We start from the raw sequence: 23,885 nt of genomic DNA on the forward strand, positions 1-23,885 counted from the left end.
GCGTCGTCCGTGCATAGTTACGTCATTTAAAATTATATATATATATATATATATATATATATATATATATATATATATATATATATACATATAGATATATATAAAGCAACTACTGAACATATAAACCACTGCAGTTTCTCTTTCTTGCTGAGTTAGATGCACAGTCGCTGGTACCAATGAAAAACTGAACGGTTTCCTGTCAAACCCACAATTTGTTGAACGTCGTTGTCATCTATAACGACCAGCCAGAAAAGAACGTTCACCCATGTTTCGCACAGCAAGAACCTCATATAGGCACAACTAATACTCAGGAAGAGCTATTGCTGCTGTCGAAAGAAAGCACAATATATTTACATAGCGCTAGAAGATTTGACGATATTTTGGGTTAAGCTGTTTTTATTTGGTAGTTGGTGTTTTGTTTTTGCCTGCTAAGAGTGATAACTGTTGACGAAGGAGAAGTCCTTCGAGCCACGTGACAATGTTTTGGGTGACTGTTCACTGACTTGTACCACAGTAGCAGACTGTTAGAAAAACGGAGAATAGCTACCGTTTGCTCCGCTAATCTGCTTAGAAGTCTGTAAGAGCGCCACGGTGGCGGGATGAAGGACTGCCCAGGGTGGCCGACTTTACTGCCATAGTGCCACAGAAAGGGTTCCTCGAAACAAATCAGCCCGTCCAGGCGGTTATAGTAGCTATCAAGTTTTCAATGTGTAAAGCGCATGACACCAACAAAGTGTAGGCTAGTGAAATGTGTTATTGGTACCAAAAAAACAGTTCGAAATTCATTATAATAGGCATGAATCGACAAGAGGCTGGTGACTAATTAAATTATAAAAAAAAAAAAAAAGCAAAAAAACGTAAAATTAATACGACTACTGCAGCAGACATGTGCACGGAGATTAGTCATTAGACTGATAGTACCTATTTAAATTGAATACGTAAAAGGAAGAAGATTTACTTAATTATACCCTAATTGATGACTGGACATTGAAGCTTTTATTCTATGGCAATTCATTGTAACACGCTGTTAAATTTGGATGTGACGGCCTTACGAATTTTCAATTTATCCTCATGATTTGTCGATATTTAGCCTTCTTTTTTCTTCAATTTGATGAACAAAAATATTTCTTTCTATATCGACACCAAAGCATGAATAGATCTAATATCATATTATGCTTCGCTTCACATCATTGCATAACTGTTAGCTTGCAGGGTTCTTGAATTGTTTTCGAGCCTCAAATCTTACCTTTAAATAGCATATTTTTTAGTACTTCTGTGGAAAAAGCACTACACCGAAATAGTACAGGATCATTGTACCTTATCTAATCTAAATTTAGCTTCACCACTATTGCAATGTTATGTATTACAAATATTTTGACTTTTGTCTGTTATTACATCTTGCGCCCAATAGATAGCTAGATGCCAAACGGTAGTAGGTAACTATTATATATTAACAATAGTGCACACGGATAATGCCCTGTTAGTAAGTCCCAGCTTTCGAGTTGAAGACAACGGAATTGTAGAAGTTCTAGGGTTTATTCAAAAAACGAAGAGGAATTAGTAGCCTCGAAAGCGAGCATTCGCTCATAAACGGGCCCCAAACTAATTAAGAATACTCCACTCTTGTCTAAAGCTGTTGGATATAGTTCCTTTGTACAGTGCCATTAGGTTCTATACCGTGTTATATAATACGTAGCGTATCCACGAGCAAGCCAAGTATGGTAGCTCGTTATCTAACGTTTCAGTGAAATGTGTAAATAGATAAAGATTTTAGCGTCAGCTATACATAATGCCGAAATCGAATGGGCCTTTAAAGCTATAAACACTTAATACTTAACTTCGTGCGAAAAAAGACACCAAGTATTTCGTGACAAAGTCTCACGCTAGACAATTGTACATCAAGATAATGTACCAAGGAGTCTTAATGGACAGTCATGAATGTAGGGGATGCATCTCTAAAAACATCGTAGCAGCCTCGTTCTCCAACGAGGCGAACTAGTTAGTTGATACCTACAATTGCTGCAAGACTTTTTTTTCTCAGGCCATTTCTTAGCAGTGTGTAGAGAATGTGACTCTCTGCTACATGTACGGCAAATCGCCTGCAACGCCCTGCTATTGAATGCTTGTGCTCGTCTAAAGGCGCACACGATTCGAAGCTACAGCCAACCAAATTCACTCTGTTTAGAAAGCGAGATCAATTATTTTTCATTATTTTAGTATGAACGATATACATCTCCCTATACTATACTAACATTGTTGTATATATATATATATATATATATATATATATATATGTATTTGATTATATTAACAACCAGACCATGTTCGGATTTCGTCGATGCGAATGACTTCATGCATATTATTCTCAACGAGGCAATTGATAACAAAACTCTCGGCATGCGAGGCGCAGAGGCTTCGCTTGCTGGTTCTATAGGTTTGTATTATACGAACTACAGCGGACGGATATAATACAAAAGTGAGAAGATAACGAAAGTTTTGAACTTATTCAACTGCATGTTAAAATAGCGCTAATAGAAAAAGGCTACAGCTAATCAAAAAAGTATAAAGAATAGAGAAAATACTAATAAGTAGAAGCAGCTAGATGGACACCAGTGTCGGTTTATTTGGTCCGGCTTTTCCCTTTCGCGCGTTACGTTCGAAAATTCGCAGCTAAGTCGTTGCTTGTGTGGGATACGCGCAGGTAATTAAACAATATTATTATGCATACTAATAGAGATAATTTTATTATTTCCGCTCAGGCCTGAAGAAGTTCGCTTACTCGTAAGAGTCACGTAACTGAAAAAGTCGAGGAAGCAGCGAAGCATTAATTCATCTTATTCAGACACTTTTAGCGATTCGTATTTTTCGAATAAAAGTTCAATCGTTGTAGAACTGTGGAATCACATACGTTGTCCAGAATTAAGAGGGATCAATCAATACAAGAGCGATTTTAGCTGCAACGAGAACATTTCAAGAGAATGCCCTTCGCGGGCTCCTGCATTTATGTCTCAACAAAACCAACCCATGCTGTCTTTAAACAAATAACCGTCAAAAAAATGCTTTTATATTTGTCAATGTCTCGCCACGGAAGCACAAGGTTTCTACACGGAAGCACTAGTCATTACTCAAGATGGCCAGGCCGTAGGTGTGGAAGCTGCCATTCCAGTTACTGTCCGACATCGCAGGAAAGGCGAGAAAACGCGTTCGTTTGGTTGAGATTTCCTTTGACGAATTATAGATACAGATTCATGCTGACGTATCGAAACCGCAAGCAGAAGAGTTTTAGTACATTTTGTTCGAAAATGTGAGCCATGAAAACATTCACTTTTTCCCAGCTAGTTCTTCGTACATACTAATTGTATATGAAGCACCTACAGCAATCACCTGCGTGATGAACATGGAGGAAGCGGAAATGACATCCAAACCCAAAGGACCTTGTAACAAGCTGATATCAATAAACGTCAGTGAATTAGCAGCGATTTCAAAACTTCCTTACAATATCTTAAAGGTTGGCTAATATGTACAACGCTCATGTACTACTCTTGCTTTCCCAACAATAAATAATTGTCAGCCTTTACATGGACTCTAATTAGCTTCTAGGGCCAGGAGTCGACGGCGCCTAGCGTAATCACAAAGGCTCAAGGCTGAAACTACCAAGCTACCTTCCTAATAGAATACAGTCCCCAAAATGTGTGTTCGGAAGCCAAACAATGCCATTAGTTGTTTGGCAGGAATTGCGGGCTGCTCGATCTATATGGTGTGCAATTCGTTTCGAGCTATAATGATAGTTCCCCATATTCAAATATCATAACTGCAACGCATTGTGCAAATACCGTGTTTATAAGAGGCGGAAAGAAGGGAATGGGCTTGGGTCGTTGCGAATAAGCACAGAAAAACATGGGCTGCGGAAGTCTGCAAAACACACTTAGCAATGCGCTAGGATAGTGTCATTGATATTTTAGGACAGAGATCAATTGTAAGAGATGAAGAGATTATACTTTACTAAGATTTAGGATCAGTTTCCTATGTACGTACGGTACCAATTCAATTTAGTTGCTGCTATGCGGATCTAGAACAGTGCTGCGGAAGAGATAGTTAACAAAAAAGAAAGGTTTGCAGGTTAGCCTATAACAGGTTCCGTGATATCTCTATGTATATGCAAGACTAGCGGAAACGACGGCGACGTTTACTCTGTCCCAGTGAGCTATTTGTCACGCAAAATATTTGTCGATAAAGAAACAAGGACGTCGACGACTGTGGACGTCTCCCTGGTCCTTCGCGAGTGCTACAAAGCAAAGTTGAGAGGAAAAAGGCCAGGACAAGCAAGTAGTCGTCAGTTGCCCCCTCCTTCCTTACTCACCTTTTTCGGATTGTTGCTGATTGCCGCTACTGCCACGGCACTACCATGTTGCGTCGCTCGACGTCGTGAAGTCATACACACCGGAAGTTTGTAGAACTCGCCCTGCCGTATGAGTACCGATCGTTGCTAGAGTTCTAAGGTGTTTTCTTGTCTGGAGGAAGCACCTCAGGGCGTTCGATTGTACACAACCAGAGGTGCCACCTTTGGTTGTGTGCAATGGTACCGATAGGATATACAGGGAGAGTCAGGCAGTCCCTCGGCGAACCATTAATCGAAACCTCAGCAATACTACCATCACTGTTACCGTTGGCTACTATTTGTCAGACAACTAGAGAGTGTGAAGGTCAGCGCATTGATGAGTACGATGATCCGTCGACGCATCACAACAGGTTAAGGGAAACTGCAGAGCCGCAGCAGCAAGAAGTTTAGAGAAACTGCAGAAGCAAGTAGAAAATTAAGAGGCCGTACCCACGAGATAGGTTGGAAGCTACGAAGGTTGGCGGACAAATAAACAAGCCATCGAATAAACAACTAAAAAACGAAGCGGCACAGTAACGACGCTTGTACGGGATTAGCCACAACTACAGAAACTCTTTCCATAATAAACGTAACGAGCTATGTGGCAACAACAATATCAGCGCCATCATCAAAGAGGGATTCATATCATAAGACATGTTTCTCATAGCGATTATACATGAGCATGACTTCATTTACTTAACAAGCGCAACGTGCACAAAGGTATGTGACCAAAGGTTAGGAACTGTTGTTAGTGGAATGAAGTGACCAGTACGTAGGCGTGTGCATACAATGTATTACGTTGAAGCCACGGAGTGATCTAGTACGAATATTATGATGTGTGGACGAGCAAAATCTAACGGTCCGATAGGCTCAGATTTCGATCTCGAATATCGCCTGATCCTCTGTAATTAACTCATTGTCACATGGACGCGTTAGATTCTCTAGACCACGTAAACTTAACATGACAGCTTAGCTAAAGTGCATGAACTTCTGTGTGTTCAATAAAAAAGTAAGGCAAAGTGCACCTTCATCATTGTTGTAGAACCTATTTTTATACTGGTGACGTTTTGCAAATAACTTCAAATTTATCTACTCTCCTTTGTGCGTATGGGTCCTACTTTATGATAAATTGAATATTTCGTGCCCATCATTTATTGTTGAGCCGTCATTCCTGATTTACCGACAAGTACGTCTTTTCAGTTTTTCGCATATCAGTTATATTCAGAAGCTTTTTAGAGCAATTATACACGATGCACGATTACACAACCGCATTTCTCTTCAGCTAATCTTCACTTAATCCCTTTTCAATGAGCTCCTGTACCCTGCTCCTCGAAAGCTATAAATGGCGTTCATAAATCTGTATTACGTAGTTCAAGATTTGAAAGCAAGCAAAACATTCATCAACCATAACAGTGCAGCCTATGTTGTTCTAATCTTATATTATGCAAATCAACTATACGAAGTCACCAGTTCGAGACTGCTAACTCTTTTATCAAAACGCACGACATCAATGTAACCCTATATCCTTTTGAATCCAAAATTTGTGTTCAGTCCTTCTCACAATGTGTACATTATCGTAATCAGCGCAACGTCCTGTCACAATGGCCCAGAGATCACTCGATGTTCCGGCTGGAAGTGTGAGATCATGGGGTCGTAGTGAGCGTCTGACATTTACGCTCCTAACAAGCATAGGGAGAAAGCGATGCCGCTCGTACGTGCATAGAAAAAAAGGTCGTTGGTCTACCAGGACTAGACTAATTCACTCCGTGCAATGAATCATACATTCGTAAGAATGGGTCATCATCAACGACTATTGAAATGCGGCCTACTTATCTGACCTTCTACGAAGTGTCGCTTAGTGTTAATAAGACAGGATAGCGCTTATATGCTTAGAGTGCGAGGGAAATATGTCAAAGATGTAACCTTTATAGAATAATATAATAGGCCACAAAAGTCCTGTAACCCAGTTTCCGATATATTAGCCTTTATGTTTCGAGTTTTTACGTCCCGTATTGCCGTTAGGCGTAATTCCATCAGACGGCTGGCTCCCAGCCAGCACGAAACGAGGTCTGTCTAATTTCGGATTCGAATCTAGACCAGAATGGTTCCCTAAGATTAGCAGGCAAATACGTTACCCACTAAGCTTTCACGGGGACCCAATACTTTAACATGGCGTACGCTAAGAGCCACTTCGAATAGCTTCAGCATATATTCAAATGAGATCAACTGCAAGGTAAACTAAATCATACCTTGTCAAGGATCTCGTCATACTAATCCTCTACAATAGTTCCTTCACCGATTTGACGTAATTTTTCGTTACAGTAAGGAGTGCCTGCTTATATTTCAATGTCCCGTTCCTTAGCAGTAATCTTTTCCTATCAGCAGTACTTTTACACAAGAAGGGCGAGTGGCCCTGCAGACAGAGAACGACGCAAAGGCTATTACGCTATGACGCGTTAGGCTAGCAAATCTGGTAGTTGCAATCGATACGAATGAAGCATACTGACCGTCTTGCTCCTACCGAGTGGTTCTTATTATTGTCATCTTTGATGAATTTGACGAACAGCTTTCGCTTGCCACTGCTGCCACCGAGGAATTCTTTTTTGATTCTTGTTTCCATCTTATACGTTATACATACAAACACAGATACAGCCAATCGGCTGTCATATACATATATATATGGCATAAGGCTAGGCACAGATATCTATGGCAAGCGACTCTACCAGCCATTAGCGATTATCGGGTAGTGGCATGTGCAAGGGGCAGTGGTCTCGGTGAGAACGGGCGCTACGTCCATCACCCTCAAACCACAAATGGGGTAGTGGAACTGTTCAATGGTATCTGATAGATTCGATAAACGTTCTACCAGTGTGACCCAGCTGGGGCAGAGTCAGCCAATAGCAGTAGCTGTGGTCAAAGCAACAGAAGCTTCGTGCTGCTGTAGCTACTGCACGAAGGTTTAGAAGAAATTCACTGTTCTATCTAGTTTCAAATTGAGATACGGCCTACTTGCGTTCGTAAAAGAGATAGACAGGTAGTATTTCCCATCAACTAAACACTTGCGTTCTTTCCGTCTCTCTTTTCGCAGGTCGCATCACTCTTCTTTTTTACAGCCTGGGTTCAGAAGGAATTTGTCCACACTTGCGGCGTCCTCAGACACCCTTTCGTGGGTGGCAAAACCCATTTCTGGGCGAGGAGGTTGCAATAATCGGTTTCCTATTAGTCACGTGACCGGAGTTGTCATCTGTCGCTCTGTGAAAAGTATAAGATCTAGGCAAAAGTCTATTCCTGCTTTTGCTGTTGTTTGATTGATCAAAACGATGGTTTCAGTATCTCGCTTTCGCCGAATTAGCGTTCCCTGGGCGAATGAAGTAATCTGCAGAAGAAAGACCAACGATTTTGCGATCGACTGGAAACAATCGATACGAAATATGTGTGCATAAATCGAATGCTTTTCTATGTTTGTTGGTCCAAGTGTAACTCGTACATACAGAAAATACAGTACAAAATAAGGAGTTATCAATCTGCCTTATTTATATTCTAGATCCTAAAATTGCGGTGTTAAAGGCAACCAGTATCGTTACCGTACTCTAGAAGAAGGTGCCACAAATGGAAAAACAGCTTCACATTATTAACTACTCTGTCTGCGCTTTTGTTTCATAAAAAAAGGATGGAACTGCTTCAATGTTCATGGCAGCATGTTTCAACATGCCAGTTTCCTAGCCCTGAAAATTAAGTAATTTATGTCTGACAGTCGCTTGTCGATCTTCAATACAATCAAAGAAAGATACACGTGATGAATGCTTTGTTTTTTTTTCAGAGATTTTTTTATTTGCTTCAGATTATATTTTCAAGAAATATTACTCATTTAGGCTAAGCCGTCATAAAAGATATCAAGTGTATTATTAATTAGGCACGGGCGGGAGCATTATCGCAATAGCATTAAAAAAGAAAATTGAGCATAGTGCAAAAAACTGTTGGCCCGCATTCTAGAAAGCAACGCAACAAATACGAGGATGTCACATGTTTCCACCACGGCGTTAGACTTCAGAATCCGTCAGATTTCATTTCAACGTAGCCCAGGGACTCAGAGAAGGGTAGATAAGACCCACGCTTGCCATCCTGTTGTACATATAACTTCCTAGCTGCCAACAATATATATATTATGCCACTATAACTAAGCTAAAATGTCACCTGATCACGGTTATTTAGCCCATTTCACACTGCAACAATAGAAAACCTCTGAGTTTAGGAAAGGTTTTAGTAGTTTTGATATGTACGAGTGAGTTGGCTTTTCATAAATACGTTAACCTAAGCCAGTCTGCGCCCCAAGACAATATATGCTTTTTCAGCGCAGCTGATAATCGTTGAAAGTATTATCCTATAATAAGTGTATAATGGGTATCGCCATTTTACTACTTAGGCATCCCTGAAATCGAATGCTTGTACGCCATTAAAGAGCTTCTTCTTGTGAAACGAAAGGGTTTCCGCGATATTTTTCTGTTTTAATGGTATTAGAAGAAAAAGTACCATCAAATGCACATTCTACATAAAATTGTGCTCTAAGAATCCTATTAGAAAGTTACCTCTAGTGGAGCAGAATGGCACACGGCTAACAACGAACGCTGAATAGGGTTAGTGTTCTTATCGTAACAGGTTTGAAAAGTAGGTAGACAAGCTGCTTTCCTAGACGGGTTATTCTAAAAGAGCGAGGACACCCCTATGGTAGTTTTGCTAGCTTTAGCAATTTACATGGCTCTACTTTGGGTGATTGGTGCCTTAGGGTTTTACTAATTATGTCGTTTACGAATATCCAACTTACTTTGTATCATCTTTTTTACGCTTTACTCGAATAAGTGACATGCGTTTTTGTCGCCACGATAACAATTAATACTGAAACTACTGTATAAGAACAAATCATCGACTCCTTGTTTGGTTCAACGGAGTACATTTTGTATTTCGCCTGTACTTTGGATCGTAGGTCTTCTCTCCAGTATGAACGGAGGGCAACACGCGTATTTCGCCGAGCATCGGTTGACAAACACTTTTTCGTCATAGTAAAGTATTGTCATCCGCGTAGATGCTGGTATTCATCCATTCTACAAGATGATCTGTTCTGGGCGTATTACGTTTCAGTCGTGGTTGGCACTCAAGCGCACAACGGGACCTCGATGCTTCACGGTACGAGTATGCAGCAACGTTGTCAAAATGAGGAAATATCGCATTTGCTTACTCTAAATAAATAAAAAGTAAATACTGCCTTCGGATTTGCCTGTTCAAATTTTCTATAGTTTTCCAGCGCAGTGAGCGCGCTTTCACATCCCGAAATCTTCAATCTATGACGCTGGACGCTCTTTAAGCCTTTCGAGCACTCACGCGCTAGATAAGACATAGAGGTAAGATAACAGCTATTTTAACAACTATAAAGAAAGAGGTGGCCTTGAGACTCGACACTAGTGGTGTTATTGCCGATTATAACTGCAATCAGTGTGACCTTTCTGTAGGTTAACCAGCATTGAGCAATCCTTGGAACTCCATGAATATTCAAGGATGCTAATTTTGCTCAAGGCTGGAAGGTGGCATGAGTACAGAATTTAAGCGATCGTTTTTAGCCAAACATTATGCTGAGTAGTTTACGTGGGACGTCAACAAGTGACATGTTGACCATGGAGCAAACAAACAGACGCTATCGGGCTAAAACGTCAGCGAGTCGATCTGAATTTATGAACAAATCATGTCGGATCGTCATTTGGATGGTGGCTTTCTGGTGTTTAGATATTTATAGGACAGGGGAAAAAGGTTTGCGCCTTTGCCACTTTTTTGATCAATGAATGCTCTATTTCAATTTATGAGGGTCTACGATTATGTTATCTGAGTTCGAGCGAATATACTTTTTATCTCGCCTTCTATGTAATAAAACCAAGCAGCAAATACATCTTTCGAGGTATTCGGCATAAGATATTGTCCGAGCGCACACCCAATGCACTAGAAGATATGCGTGAATCCCTATAAGTATTATATCTGTATGCATGCATGCATGCATGTATGTATGCGTCAGATATACGCTCGTAGCCGACTTCACATGCAGTATGGCCCTGTTTTAACGTGGAGTATAATGACATGTAAACGCCATGATATTAATGGTCTACAGTATGGACAAGAACGTTTGTGGTGAAACAGTCTTTCCCACAAACATGCATGCTTATACGCTGTCTCTCATACTCACGCACACTCCCGTGAGTCACATGCGCCGTCTGTCACTGTATCGTGCACGTGAAGTGGACAATATGACCAGCGACGTTTGCCTATTATAACGTATTATAGACAAAGCATTTCGGCACGTTTTGGCAGAAAACACGGCGGAAGGTCGTCGTTCGCGATGGCGGCTCCATGTACACGTTAAGGCGTGCCTGCATTGAAGAAAAGCCACAGCTAATGATTGGCTTTCTGCTCTTTTTGAGCTATTCAAAAATGAACGCAAGGTCCATCTTTGACGAATGCGCGGTTCGATTTGACTGAAAAATTTCGTTTTCGAATGGTCTTCATCGCTGCGGCGGTTAGAATGATGGAATTCAAAACAAAAACATTGATGGAATACACATGACGCGAAACCCACTGTGCAGACGATGAAAAGCTATAGTGATAAACCCCTGCCGCCAGCTAGTGGCACCATTTCATAGAAGAGCCTCATCATCGGTCTTGATAATGGTTTGTATTTAAACGTTAGAGCATTATTGTTTGATTGACAATGGCTTCCAGGTTAGCACTTTAACGTACTAAGCTATGACAGGAACCAACCCGTTTTGCTTATATATATATATATATATATAGCAGTTTACATGAGTACTAGCAGCGGAAAGTCTCACCTTGCTTGCCTAGAGAGCACGGTTAATCTGAAATAACAATACTTCGGGAGTAAATCTAAAAGTTTGTTCAGTATTTACAAACCCATGCGATCACCAAAATCTAGAGTGTTGCGGAAAATTGAGATATACTAATATTAAAGATGAACCTAATTATTTGTATAAAGCCGAGCTAACGTATTTTGTCTTAATAACAAGAGCGAAAAGACTTGGTATACAAAAGTAACTTGGTTATAGCCATCATTGTGCTACTGCACAAAACTTAATTGAACCGTCGATGAAGCGCGACAGATGGCTGGGTTTCTATAACGATAGCCACAATAGGATAGAATCTCTATAGATCTTTTCTATTGTGTTTATTTTAGTTACAGATGCTCATAGTGGCAGAACAGCCGGTGCAAAGGCTAATGTGTACCACATAAAAATATGGTAAAATACGACGACTAATATGCAATAAGCGTTTCTTGTTTACTAATCACCTAGAAAATGAATTAAATTTCCGTGAAAATCTTCGTTATGTTTTACGGCGTTGTCATGATCAGGGCTCAATTGCCGCCTTGGCCGACGATCAGCTGCGGCTTACAGATGCGTCATTGTAAAAAAAAAACGGCCAAGATAGTAGTCGTTTTGTAAATTTCAACGTGTGTAAAATGTTCGTTGTAGTTGTCGACCAATTACGGTCGAAAAGAAGTTGGCGGAACTATTGCAAATGTTGAGCGAGTGTGAGCAACAATATTGTCGCTAGGAAACTAAACATGTACCAATAGACACTTGAGGAAGAGTTGATAAAAAAAACTCCACGCTCAAATGCTGCACGAATGCCAAATTCTACAGAAACGCAACGGACTCAAGCCGATCACCAAGGAACGGATCACTGATGATGAACAGTAAATCGCACGGCAATCTAGGACAATGCTGACAGGCTTACGTCAAAGAAGGTGATTTGGTAATGGGTTTAATGGCAGAGTGCAACAATCATTTTTCACATCTTCAGCCAAATAGCACAGAAATGTTACTGTGACTGCTGTATAGTATTAACAGAAAGCGGAAGGACATCGATTAAAACGGCGCATATTTTGTTATCACAATATTGTTTCAAATGGTAGTAATAGTTGCTTCAATTTTAACTAGAAACGACCAACACTTTTGATACTGAACTGGGCTGATGTTAATAATGAGCAAATGGATTATGAAAGTATTTTCACTCCACATGAGCTGTTACAATATTTGTACAGTTCACACGGTATGTCGAGCAGAAGACTCAATAATAACATACATCCATTGAATTGTATGGCATTTTTTTTTAATCTTGACCTGAACTTCGAACCCCGACGAAACCTGTGTGACACTGCGCCGCGTTACAGGCCTAACCTTCCTTCTAAAATATTGATCCGTTCCTTACAACATGCGCGATGAGTGTAGAATAAAAATCTAGCTATTCTGCAAAGGCTACAACAGAATAGAAGGCATTGTCGAAAATCGAATTGCTGATTTTGGAACCTAGCCATACAACGATACACTATCCGCTAAAGCTTATCTTTGTCACTGATTTATTGCGAATGAATCGATATGGGGGGTCGCTATTCGGTTCGTTTGCCATTTCTTGAAGGCCGTTTTCTATCAAAAGAACGACATAATAGAAAACGTGAGATCAGGGCATAACCTTCACTCTTCGAATAGGATGCTAGATCATATTACGAACTCTAGCGATGGCAGCTGTTTCTAAACTGGAAATTTTTAGCGTTCTTTTTGATTAAGGTATCATAATGTTTCTGTCAGCATACGCCTACAAAGCAACAATCATATCAAAACTATAAAACGTTGCTAATCGTTTCCTATTTTTTTTTTTGCTTCATCTAGAAATGACATTTTATTACTAAATCGTATCTTGCAGAAACAGAGCGTCAAGTAATATTGGTAGGTGGTAAAGTGTCGCTCAAGTACATTACGTCTAAGAAAACCCAGCGGAATTGGATTTGTGGGATTTGTAGTAAGTCCCAAAAATACAAGGTTTCAAAAAATATTGAAGGTGTAAAAAGGCGCATAAAGACTAACCGTTGAAGCTTACCTGGATTACCCAACTGTCTATATTTTTCTCACCGCCACTAACTACTTGGTCAAAAACTTGGTATTTTATTGAAGGAAACTTCCTAACATCCAGCTTTGCTGTGGGTAATACTTACCCAAATAATGTTAAATAGAGTTATTTTCATCAAGGAAACATAACCCACTTCTTTTTATAGACCTAACTAATTCTTATCTCACAAAATGACGTAAACAGTTCATCGTTTACTGTTCTGCTACTGACGTCCTATTCGTACCACTGACCAGAGTCTGACTATTAAATTACTCTATGAATTGCGCGTGTATAGGGATTTTTCTTCACAAATCTAACAGCTTCTCCTCGATTCAGGTAAAATGACGCTTTTTGGCGATTGAAGGTGAGAGACGTCCACCAAATCTCAACTATCCAAGACGTTGTCTAAATGACGAGAGCTTGTATGCTACACAGCGTTACGTGAAGCGTTACGCTATGTAAGTTGCCTCATAGCTGCTAAACGGGAACTTGCACTTCGAATTTTTAAAGATATGCGGTCATCGAAGAACTACGTTAGGCCCGAGAAAGACGCGGAAGCTGTAGCAGACCCTATTTATCATACGTCTTACCTACTATGGCTATATTCATGATTATTTGTTCGAGAACCGCTCGAACCTGTGCGATCTCGTGCTACGCTATATATATGTGATGAGATTAATTCGCGTCTATAACAAACGAATTACGTTTCGTGTATAAAGCGGTTGATAAAAACAATTGCAGCGTCTACGTGAACAAAGAGCTCCATATATTCTACGGTATAAACAACTTTATTTACGCGAATTGCGCACAAGCGCCGTATCTTTATAGGTATAACGCTTTTACGTGCGAACTCATGATTTCACAATACACAGATCCATCAAAGAATTGTAGTAGAAGCCACAGTTATCTGTTATACAGCACACAGATATTTTTTGCATATCTGACATAGGCGCGGTTCTACTTTGACCCTAATGGTGGATTAAAAATGTGATAAACTATTATTATTGGTAGTAATTACATTATTCATACATACAGATGTATGAAAGCGCTATACGTTAAATGTACATATATGAGCAAAATTTCGGTATAATTTAGTCCTTTGCTCACGAAGTAACCCACTGACGTCTGTATTCGTTAATACCAATGTTGGCTTGCAATTCAGCAAAGGCCTTTAGTCATATCTGGAATGGATAATTTAAATTTTCTCCAATCTCTCGTATAATGGGATGATCCAAGAAATTCCCTCAATTCACGTCAGCGTCCTGGTAAAGTACGTAGTTGACCTGGCTCGCTAAAGAGCTCCAATGGCGAATTATAGTAAAAAGCCGTTGTAGTGCCATATCCAACAAATCTTTAAATGGCGGAGAACATTTTAGCGGAAAAAGAACCCCTGTTTGTTTTTACCAATGAATAAATTTCAGATATTACTAATAAATTGTTTCGAGCTTAAACGTCAGACGCTGCGTCAGCAAAACATTAAATCAATTGTACTCTTCTTGATGCTACTGAATGTCAACTTATAAATGTTCGTCCCTTGCTTATTAACTTCATAGTACCACGATTACCGTTGTCGGGCTTGGTGTACGATGGCGAAGAAAAGCACCCTTTCTTCATTACCATACGACGACTGCTTCTCCTGATCAGCTTGGTTATCTATACGAGTATAGTAAGCGATGCGTTTTTTTTTTGTCTAATTTGCGTAGGTAATTTACCAATACGATGATGGCTAATGTTAAAGACAACGCTTTGCAAACCTAGCTTGTGCTTTCATGGTCCTGTTTCATGACGTCGTGCCTATCTTATAAATGAATCTCTGGACTAGGAACACTACCACCATAGGTTCTCTGCTTGACTTGTCTCCACCAGAGAGGGCGCTGATAATATCTTTTAAGCGTTTGCGCATTAGACGAGATGAGTAACATACTTGTTGAGCTGAAGGGGGTGCCCATTAGTCCCTAGCGAGACAGATGAGAATCAAGTCCTCATTAAGTAAGTACTGTTATTCGGTTTGTGAGGAGTAATATACATACGTACAGCTTGTGCTTATTTCAGTATTCACGTCGTTACGCACACGCGCTGCTTTTTTTTTCTCATATGTACAGGCGCTACTGTTTGGTTGCAGCTGTAAAGCACTGGGGAGAAGTGGGTCCGGAGAGGCAGAAACGGGAAGCTCATCGTGGATGGATCGCAATTTTAAACTTCCCGCCAAAAGCAACTTGAGTCACGTATATACGAAAATTTCGTCTATGTCCTTTAGTCGAGCTAATAGAAGAAATGCATAAGTAAATAGGTTAGTTAGACGAAATATGGGGTCCTGATGTATTCGAATGGACATTGTTGATCGAAGGGAATAAAAGGCTAGACTCTTAAATGGGTTGACAGGTGATACTGACATAAACTGTGCATAGAAGAGTTTTTGCTCACACTAAAATGATGTTTTAGGATCTCTTCGATTACATCTGTGTGATCGCTTACAAACTAGTACATAAATGCAATAATAGTATATTATGTGAAAAACCGTGTTAGGCATAAAAGGTTGCAGCCATCATAATAATAATATCATAATAATACACAATATCATACTAACAGTATTGCTTAGTTGTTATGCCCTAGCAATAGATGGATCTAGTCGTAGTGCTTCGTATATATTGCTTGCTACGCTTACTCAAAAGCCATTCAACGTCGACACAACAAAAAAAAAACTCTACTTAGCTCTACAGTATACAATATATAACAGCTAATGGTGACGAGGCTTGCATATACACTGGACAATGTTTAGTAACCATCATAATTTACTTCAAATATATCATTACGCTATAAATTTTAATCGAAACAACAACGCTATATAGTATCTTGGTTTTTTCTTATTTAATAACCGTACACGTACCGAGTCTCAAGCCAAACATTTATACTTTAACATAAATGCCCACAACGCAACATGAAGGAGCGAAATGGACGAATCGGTGGCTGAACGCACCGGTCTATGTCCGAAGCCATGGCTCTTTAGCTAACATTAATGGGTGCCCTCTGGTAGAAAACAAGTTAGACAGATAGAACTGGCCAGCCGTGGAGAAAGCGTGTATCCAAATCCAGCATACGCATAATCGATACCGTTCCATGTTTGCTAAATGCACTTATGTGATAAACAATAACATGTACAACAATGGACCGCTCTGATTGACCCCTAATGAACGAATCTGTTCTGCCAACGTTAATGCATCCATATAGGAGACTATCGACCGTACGTACGCTTCGACAGTCGTCTTTTTTTCCCAATGAGACTCCATGCATGCACGCATGTTCCTTCTATGAAAAACACATGTGTACATGGAAACGATTGGACGTACTATTTTATTTTTTGTCCAAAAAATATAATACAGCATTTTGATTGAGGCTTATCGTTTTTTTGGTGGCAACTGTAAAGCTACCAGTATAATTCTATGTTAACCTGAGTCATCAGATAAACGACAATGACGACTCAATGCACTCAGTGGAAAGTTCAAGCGAACCACGTCCGTATACGTAATATTTAATCAATAGATGCTGACGCAGTTAATAAGACTGCAACTGCTGTAGCTGTGGAATGTATAAGAAGTTTTTCAAAGTAAACAGTATGCGGATGTCCGAAATCGAAAATTCCAAAGTAACTTGGTACCGCCACAATTACCTCAATTGATTATTAATGTTTATGCGTCTATTTTTCAACGAACAGTAAGTTGTGCTGCTTTGACGGAATTGTTTTTAGCTGAAGAGCTATAACTTTTATCCATCTCTCAGTTTTCTCGAAAAAGATTTATTGCACGTCTTGCATGGCGCGGACTTACCGTACTATTATTTTCGAATGGATGCAGACTTTTACAAGGCTGCTACTACTTACTTTAATATCTTCTACATCACGGTCCGCTGTTATGCCATATGTTATTCAGTGTGCTGCACTGTGTCCTATCTATCATTTGTTGGTTGTAAATAGGACGATGACAGGCCTGTCCGGCGGCTCATACGCGTCCTCGGATAATAGATCGTATAACAAGCTACAGGTCTGACAGACAATATCCTACGCAAAGGGGTGTAAACAAAACTTTTCCTTAGCAGCGACCCTTGCCGCGTCAGTTCTTGTGGCTGACTTAAAGGCATAGAGAAAGATGGCGGGTTAGATAGCGCGCGCATTTTTCACATGTTGATATTGTTGTGTTGTCTATTCTCGTACGTAGATTAGGCATAAGATTTGTGCACGTGATTTTAATCGGCGCAAAGTTCATATATTTGATAGAGCTGTTTTTTTTTTTTTTTTTTTGTGTTAATTTTAAAACACGCCATCACCACCAGAGGAAACGTAATTTTCACATTCGTTGACTTCGACGCCTTTAATCGCCGAAACTCCCTGGCCGGACAACCGTTGGCAACGCCTTTTTCATTTTTATAGCACGATATACAATGATTTCGAATAGATGCGCCTTTGTCGTACATAGCAATTATTACTAGAGCGAGACTCCACGTCCTGCTTTCTTGCGATCCGTAATGAATATGTCGCTCATCGACTGTGAAAGCCATACCTATAACTGCCAGTGTTAGCATTTGAAATTTCATCTCTGTTAAGGGGGTAATTACTTCTATCTGTTGGGGAGACCGATGTTTGCCATGGGTCAATTCGAGTTAACGATCTGCTTTGCTTTTGTTTAACGTTTGCTGGTAGCATTATAGCGTTTATGTGGACTCACCTAGAGCGGAGGTTTTTTGGATATTTGTTCTTGTTATCTCGCTCGATTTTTCTTAGGATCCATTCGTTGCCCCCGTCCATGGCTGCTTGCTGCTGCTGTGCTAGTGCTGATTCGCGCTAATAATTCGAGGCACGAGACACGAAATGACAAAAATCGCACCTCTAATTTCAAACAAATACACGACATCGGCTTCTTAGCCGATGAGAGTAACATTTGCACCGACTTGCTCACTGTTCCACGAGTAAACAGTCAACGAGCGCGCGAATCTGTCGCTGCTCTAAACGAAATGAAGCAAAACATTATATAAAATAATGTTAGGTCCGCAAGAATATGTGTGGCTATGTACGCGCGCAGGACGTACGACGCTGTATGTTAGTTTATAGCTATTGTATGTTGTTTGTGCTCCGTATTGTTTGCAACATGGTTTACAGCGCAGCTCCATAAGTACACGCTGTTTACATACAAACGATCAGTGCGATGAAGTATAGTCTCGATAGGTTTCGTAACCAGGCCAGTGCAGGTTGGTTTTGCAGACGGCGAGATATACTTGTTGGCTCGCAGCGTCCTACGATGGCTGGACAGTTCCTAATGACACTGTCATTTAAGTTAGGGAAGTTGGTTGCCGTTCGCAGAGCGTCTAGCCATTGTTATTATTATACGCAATACGACGCACTACTATTGCAGTGATACGTCTTAAAGTGCAATGATTGATTGAGATGAAACGTGTCTTTTATCATTAGAAACATCGGGTTTCAACGTCAGGCAACCTTCATCCTTCCCGCTTCCAAATCCGTTTCTGCGTTTTTTTTTCTCTGACTTCTCTATAGCTGCCGCGCACGACTCAGATCCGACGGCACAAACAAATACACGTTTCGAGGGCGAAATACTCTCGCGTACGGTTACACACATACAGCCTATGACATAGAAATTTGTGTCATGGCATTTGCTTCATCACTCCAACACTCTGAACATCTCCTAGTATCTTTTAGTAGCAACAGCAGCGGCAGCAAAACGATCCCAATGACGCGCGAAGACAGTTACTTACTGTTTGCTGTCGTTATGAGTCGTCGCTTCCTTTCCTAGCTCGCTCTGTTTCTCCCGTTGGATCGTGTCATGACGATTTTACATATGAACTGCCAGCCCAACAGACGGATGAATGATGATGGACAGTGCATGTTGCCAATGGCTGTGAATATATGCACGCCGAGACAATTCTGCTACTATCCTCTGATAACAACAACAAAACGTGGCACGAGCAGAAACAAAGCTCAATATCCACTTGATAAAAGGCACCAGCAGCGTACGACGACGGCAGCCAAAAATTGCCATCACCTTCAAGTATGCACGGACTGGGCTGAACGGTAGGGCACCGCGGGTCGTATTCGTATCAATACTTTAGTGAAGAGCGGCATCGCGCCTCGTCGTCCGTTTATCTTCAAGAAGTTTGTTCTTTCCTGTCCAGGCTAATTGCACATGTACAAATATCTACCTGTCTCTGCGAGCGTGTGCATGAATATCGCGTTGGACGTCATCACCATCAACACGCTGGCTTACAGGGTAGCTGTCAACAAAGACAAAGACGGACGACAGCAGGCTGTGTATAGCATAATTACCGTGTTCTCCAGCTACGACGCTATCATCTTTTGCTCAGGACTGTTTCGGGATCGTTGCCGCTGCCGCCGCCGCCGCCCGCGCTTGCCCAACGTTGTTACCGTGGCCACCAATAGACACTGGTTACAGGAGGTAACGGCTGTTGCTGCCTCCGAATAGCTGGTGAAGGGCCTCGCCTGGTGAGACGGCTTCATCGGTTGTCGACGTCGCTGCCCATGAACGGCGGAGACGTCAGCGTCAATGGTTTTGAACTGCAACAGCTGTTGCTACAGGGCTGTGGTGTTGTCTCGTTGCTGAGTATCGTCGCCTAGAAATTGTACTCATCCAAAACATCTCCCTGTTATTCCCGCTCACCTCCCGCTACTGCATTGTATTACGATATTACTGCGCAAATGGCGCGTTTCTTCGCGCCTCAATCTCGACTCACCTAATTGAGCTGTCGTTGTAAAACCGCTGCTACTATTATTGTTGAAAATGTACGTGTAGCTGTTGATGTTGTCGTAGCCAAAACAGCACAAATATTTCTCCACTTAAGATCAGCCCTGTAGACAGGATTTCTATTTGCGATCAGACCGCTTAGTACTGACCGTAGCAGTCATGGAGACATCAGTGATATCAGCGCGCGTGTCCCCTCCTCTCATACTTCGTTCTTTTCCGCGAAAAGAAGAATTGATAAGGACAATATCGTTACGACCAGCGGGACAGCGACCACGGAAGTGGGACAGGGGACTGCAGGATTCAAGGCTGTTTTCTTTTCATTTATCTACAATTTTTTTTTTCATTTCTACCTCAGTTCAGGTCCGTCGAAGTCGCAGTTAACTGGCCACGCTTACCTGGACAGTGCGGTGAAGAACTCCAAATCTTTTCTGGCTCAAAGCCAAAGCAGGTATTGCCGCTATTTCCTAAATGTCTTATGCGTTGTTTTCTTCTAACTTCCTTGAGGCAGATGTAGTTTGTTTCATAGCCATAAATGGCTGGGCGGTCGGTACGAAGTCATTCGACAGTTTTTAGGATGTTAGTATTTTTGAAAACATCACCCCAAGCTAACATATCTTTCACTGGCCAGCTGAATGGCCACAATAAAAAGGATATTCACTTTTATTGGCATCAACTATATCACGCTACTGCCATGCTTGTGATTTTCGCCATTGTTTTGGTCAACCGCAGCCGCAACAGCATCGATGTCATCAACGCACCATCGATCACCATCAGTCGACTGACGGACCTTACTCGCGGCAGCAGCAACTGCAGTAATCGAAAGAACAGCCTCTGCGGTAGTTGACGAAGACAAAACTGGTGGCCCCGAACGCACGGATTGCGGGAGGAGGAGAAGCAGTAACGGTAGTCATCGTGTCCGAGAAGGCCGTGAAGATTGATTACTACGCCGTTAACCAGCTGAACAATGAAAACCAAAGATGTCGCACCTCTACTTCGGAAGAACGGACTGCGGAAATGAATAGAAGAAAAGGGGGAGAACGTTAATGGCTGTGATAGACTGACTGGTTGCCACCCCCTCTCGTCGGTTAAATCAGTTCAAACCCTCGGATCCGGTCCTGATTTCGTCGTTGATTACGCTCATCGCCAATCCACGCACGACGAGAAGGATCGCGCCATCAGCTTCATAAGAATGGCACAGCCATCGTAATTATCACAATATCGCCGTCATAAGCGCGGAGAGTCTGTACTCTACGTGCTAGTACTAACCAGTCAACGATCATCAATCAGCTGCTGCGTCATTTAGAGGGAGCTGCCAATATGGCTAATATGTAGTCAGTCAGTCATATGCTGCGATAGAACACGCACTACCAATGATTGCTGTTATTATTAACTGCAATTGTCCTACATATAAACACACGCGCGTTCGGAATTTGTAGGCGTCACACAGATCGAAGTATCAGCAGTGATATGGTGATCCCGTAATCACAGTAACACAATCAGCGTACCATGCGGTTGCTACGTTTCCGCGAGCAATTATCATATGCACGATTTTGCTTAGTTCTTTGTCGCTCGTCTGTCTTCCATATCACAAATAACGTCGTCAAACTACGCCATAGGCATATAGCTCTAGCGAAATTTGTATAGTTGGCCCTACGATATACCGTTGTTAAAATCCACTTTTTGAGCTTTGTTTCTCGGCTAGCAGTTGAAGGTACGAACGCCTATCATACATTGCAATGATCACAGTTGGAAGAACTCGCGCGGTCCACGTAAGACAACCTGCCGTTTGTATTGTTTCGAACTACAATTATGTATAACTAGCAAAACGATCGTGAATATATTTCGGTGTACGTGTCTAGGCCTGGAGCGCGCATGTCCTAGCAGTAATGGGTGTTGTCTTGAAGTGTCAGTAGTGCATATTGCTTAATCAGATCAACAAGCACGCCCGGCTGGCGACCCTCTTGACAGCTTGCCCTGCTTGTAATCAGTGGTACCTTGCGGCTTTATCAATTAACGCCTGTTACTGCCGCAGCACTGTGAGTTAGTTTGTCTCGAAAGTGGGGTTGTCGATTTTGACAGGTAGCGTTGGCATAGACACTAGACGCTCGCACCTATCCAGCTAGATTTAGCTAGACTTGCACTGTTCTTAAATATGTCTATCCGAGACTGCCTCGCCCGTTTCATCTTAATTATGTCAAAAGCGTCATTAACTATTTGGCGTTTATCAATTGTTGTCCTCCACTGGCGCTGTTGTTGTTGCTGCTGCTGCTGCCGCTGCTGGCGTAAGTGTTAGCTTGTAGCGCGCGAGTCGCTGGGTACACGGCACAATAGTGGCTTTCAGAGCTTCAACTCCGCAAAAGCTTTCAATGGCAACACGCAGAGAGTGATAAAGGCGAAGAACTGTTACCGTACTTTGCTTTTCCACTGTCAACTGCCATTCTTTGTGCATCTTTGCCTCATCTATGTCTGTCCCGTCGATATCGTTGAACAGCAGTTACCGTTCGCTGTCAGTATTAGCTTAATGCCAATCGTTATCTTGCAATTTATTCTCGTTTGGTTATAATCTTACAATTACCGCGGCTCATGCCAGCATGACTGAGCTACACCATCATCGCCACTCGCTGAAGTGAGAGGCGAACATATTCGCTATGCATGTATCGGCGAGACATAGATGATTCTTCGATTAAAAGAGGGAAACACCTACTGGTTACTTGTCTTCCTCTGCTTTTTCTCGGGTCGCTTGGCTACCGTCAGTAGCTTCTTTGGGTAGTAGTGCTGCTTTAACTCGTTCTATCCTTGTACTTATTGCTATTATTCGTTTATTCTATAACAGCTGCAGCCCTTTTACTTGCTGTGCGTTATGGCCAGAACGACCGTCACTGCTATTGCTTCATGCCACTAATCGCGCAGAGAGCTGCTGCGGTCCCTGTCGTGGCTGCTATTGCTGAGTTCATCCGTCCGGCGACGGTGCCCGTTGTGCTCCTAAGCGATCCGTTGTTCCGTTGGCGGACGGTCGTCCGTCAGGAACGAGAGAACCTCAGGCCACCGTCAGGGGCCGGCCAACGTGCAGCAGCAGCGATGGCGGCGGCAAAGGAAAGGGCAGAGCGCGCCACGCAACAGCGTACTTCAGTTCACTCTTTACTCAGAGAACAGCAGTATCACAGAATGGCATCGCAGCACACAAGAGAACGACAAGACCAACCAGGCAGCCGTAGCATGCACACTGTCTACGGCATCACGGAAAGAGGCACTGAGTAGAGAGTAGGAGAATTCGGACGGGCTATGGACCCTTTCCTGCAAAGCACGCACAGACAGAGTGTAAGCGACAGTCTCAAACGTTACCAAGAGCGGCCTTACCCTTCGCCTTGCCCTTACCTCGGCTATTAAGCTCACGTCCCCCCTAAAAACACCTCAGCACTCCTTGGATCTCTCCACTTCGTCCCCGATTCCTTGCATTCACTCTACCGACGTTCTCGTATAATCCCCTGTTTTCGACACACGAAACCCGAAAACTGACCCTAATTATTAAACAGGCTTGACGGAGACGCACTGCAATGCGTCGTGCTTTTCACACAACTCTCGGTCATAGTTCTTGATAACTATTTGTCGTTGTCGTCCAGACGAACGTTTGTCTTTTTGTTCGTTGACATCTTTGTCAGTCTTTCCTATATCTCTTTCCCGATCGGTTACACTGTCGTCTCCAAAAAAGAGGGAGGGTAAATCTAGCTTTCTTTGGAGCTTCTTCAAACAAACGCTTCACGCTGACCCTTTACACATAGACAGGCGCACAGTTACACCAT

At 41.9% G+C, this 23,885-nt stretch overlaps 2 protein-coding genes and 2 long non-coding RNA genes across 6 annotated transcripts in view; 2 read left to right on the plus strand and 2 right to left on the minus strand.

Moving 5' to 3' along the window:
• LOC111245912 (co-chaperone protein HGH1 homolog) overlaps nt 1-505 on the minus strand; it is a 3,080-nt gene extending 2,575 nt beyond the window's left edge. Inside the window, exon 1 of one of the 2 annotated variants that reach the window (XM_022794910.2) lies at nt 355-505. Coding sequence is in view for 1 of the 2 variants with exons in the window: in XM_022794907.2 (XP_022650642.1) it covers nt 210-232 (23 nt within the window). In the remaining variant the exon portion in view is untranslated. Of the gene's footprint in view, nt 1-209 lie in introns of both variants that reach the window. The other variant, XM_022794907.2, reaches the window with a different exon arrangement.
• The window catches only part of LOC111245911 (inactive phospholipase C-like protein 1), a 133,745-nt gene extending 113,294 nt beyond the window's left edge, over nt 1-20,451 (minus strand). The window contains exons 1-2 of one of the 2 annotated variants that reach the window (XM_022794906.2): nt 20,075-20,451; nt 18,037-19,954 (exon numbers count right to left, since the gene is read on the minus strand). In XM_022794906.2, the coding sequence (XP_022650641.1) occupies nt 18,037-18,116 (80 nt within the window). In that variant the 5' untranslated portion in view covers nt 18,117-19,954; nt 20,075-20,451. Of the gene's footprint in view, nt 1-18,036 lie in introns of both variants that reach the window. The other variant, XM_086980634.1, reaches the window with a different exon arrangement.
• Nucleotides 697-3,920, plus strand: LOC147757644 (uncharacterized). Its single transcript, XR_015321615.1, has 3 exons — nt 697-857; nt 2,319-2,434; nt 2,760-3,920. It is a non-coding gene; the product is annotated as an uncharacterized LOC147757644 (long non-coding RNA).
• On the plus strand, nt 10,370-14,799 carry LOC147757645 (uncharacterized). The gene is made up of 2 exons (XR_015321614.1): nt 10,370-11,086; nt 13,655-14,799. It is a non-coding gene; the product is annotated as an uncharacterized LOC147757645 (long non-coding RNA).
• Nucleotides 20,452-23,885: the final 3,434 nt, after the last annotated feature.

The sequence above is a fragment of the Varroa destructor genome, unplaced genomic scaffold, assembly GCF_002443255.2.
Source record: "Varroa destructor unplaced genomic scaffold, Vdes_3.0 BEIS01000002.1, whole genome shotgun sequence".
Classification (NCBI taxonomy): Eukaryota; Metazoa; Arthropoda; class Arachnida; order Mesostigmata; family Varroidae; genus Varroa; species Varroa destructor.